At 48.7% G+C, this 875-nt stretch overlaps 1 protein-coding gene across 1 annotated transcript in view; it reads right to left on the bottom strand.

Annotated features, from left to right (window-relative positions):
• Positions 1-875, bottom strand: part of LOC119586767 (FRAS1-related extracellular matrix protein 2-like) — a 19,352-nt gene that overhangs the window by 8,679 nt on the left and 9,798 nt on the right. Inside the window, exons 9-10 of the mRNA XM_037935494.1 lie at positions 636-845; positions 10-118 (exon numbers count right to left, since the gene is read on the bottom strand). Coding sequence (XP_037791422.1) covers positions 10-118; positions 636-845 — 319 coding nt within the window. The remainder of the gene's footprint in view (positions 1-9; positions 119-635; positions 846-875) is intronic.

Below are 875 nucleotides of genomic sequence, written 5' to 3'. Positions count from 1 at the left end.
ACGACCTACCTGACGGAGGCGTGGTGAGCGAGGTCCCCGGAGCGCGATATCCAAGCTGTAACTTCGCCGTCACTCTCGTAGCCTGAGTAAAGGCTGGCACTGAACTCGAACCTGGGCACTGGGGATGCCACGGGGGGAATGTGTGTTAGACTGGTGATGTACGCGGCTTCGTACTAGAGAGATTAACACGATAGATAAATGAGGACATGGGATACTTTGAAATAATGAAAAGTGACGATGTTTTTTTTATTATTATTATTCTATAATGGAAACTGATAAATAGAAATGAATAAAAAACACACTCACCATTCCTTAAAAAAAGGAGAAATAACATCCCACTCGGCCTTCCTAATAAGTACGTATTATTACGTTACCCGCCCTTTCTTTCAAAGACGTAATATTACGCCACCCGCCTTTACCCGAAAAAAAGAGAAATTTAATCCCACCCGACCTATCCAACGTAATATACCCGCCCTTCGATACAAAAATGTAAAATAAAAAAAAAAAGACACACAAAGCAAAGCATAACAAAGACAAAGACACACAAATAGAAAAATACAAACAAACAAAACGCAAACACAACGCAAAGAAAGACAAAGAAAAATCAAAAGACCCAAACAACTCCCGAGACTCACGATCCGACCGCGAGTCATCAATGGTGACGTTCGCGACCGCGGGATTCCCGAGGGAGGCGCTGACGGGGACGCGAAGGACGAGCTGCAGCCTCTCGGGTCCCTCCAGCGTCGGGGCCCCGAGGTCGTCCAGGATGGCGAGTCGTACCGTCTGCACCGTCGCCCCGGGGGGGAAGTCCACCTGACGACCCACCGCCACGTAGTCGTACCCGGCTGTGTGGGGGGAGGGAGGGGTTACGTGGA

Source organism: Penaeus monodon, chromosome 21 (genome assembly GCF_015228065.2).
Source record: "Penaeus monodon isolate SGIC_2016 chromosome 21, NSTDA_Pmon_1, whole genome shotgun sequence".
NCBI lineage: Eukaryota > Metazoa > Arthropoda > Malacostraca > Decapoda > Penaeidae > Penaeus > Penaeus monodon.
The sequence above is the reverse complement of the archived record's forward strand: the minus strand, read 5'-3'. Positions and strand labels throughout refer to the sequence as shown.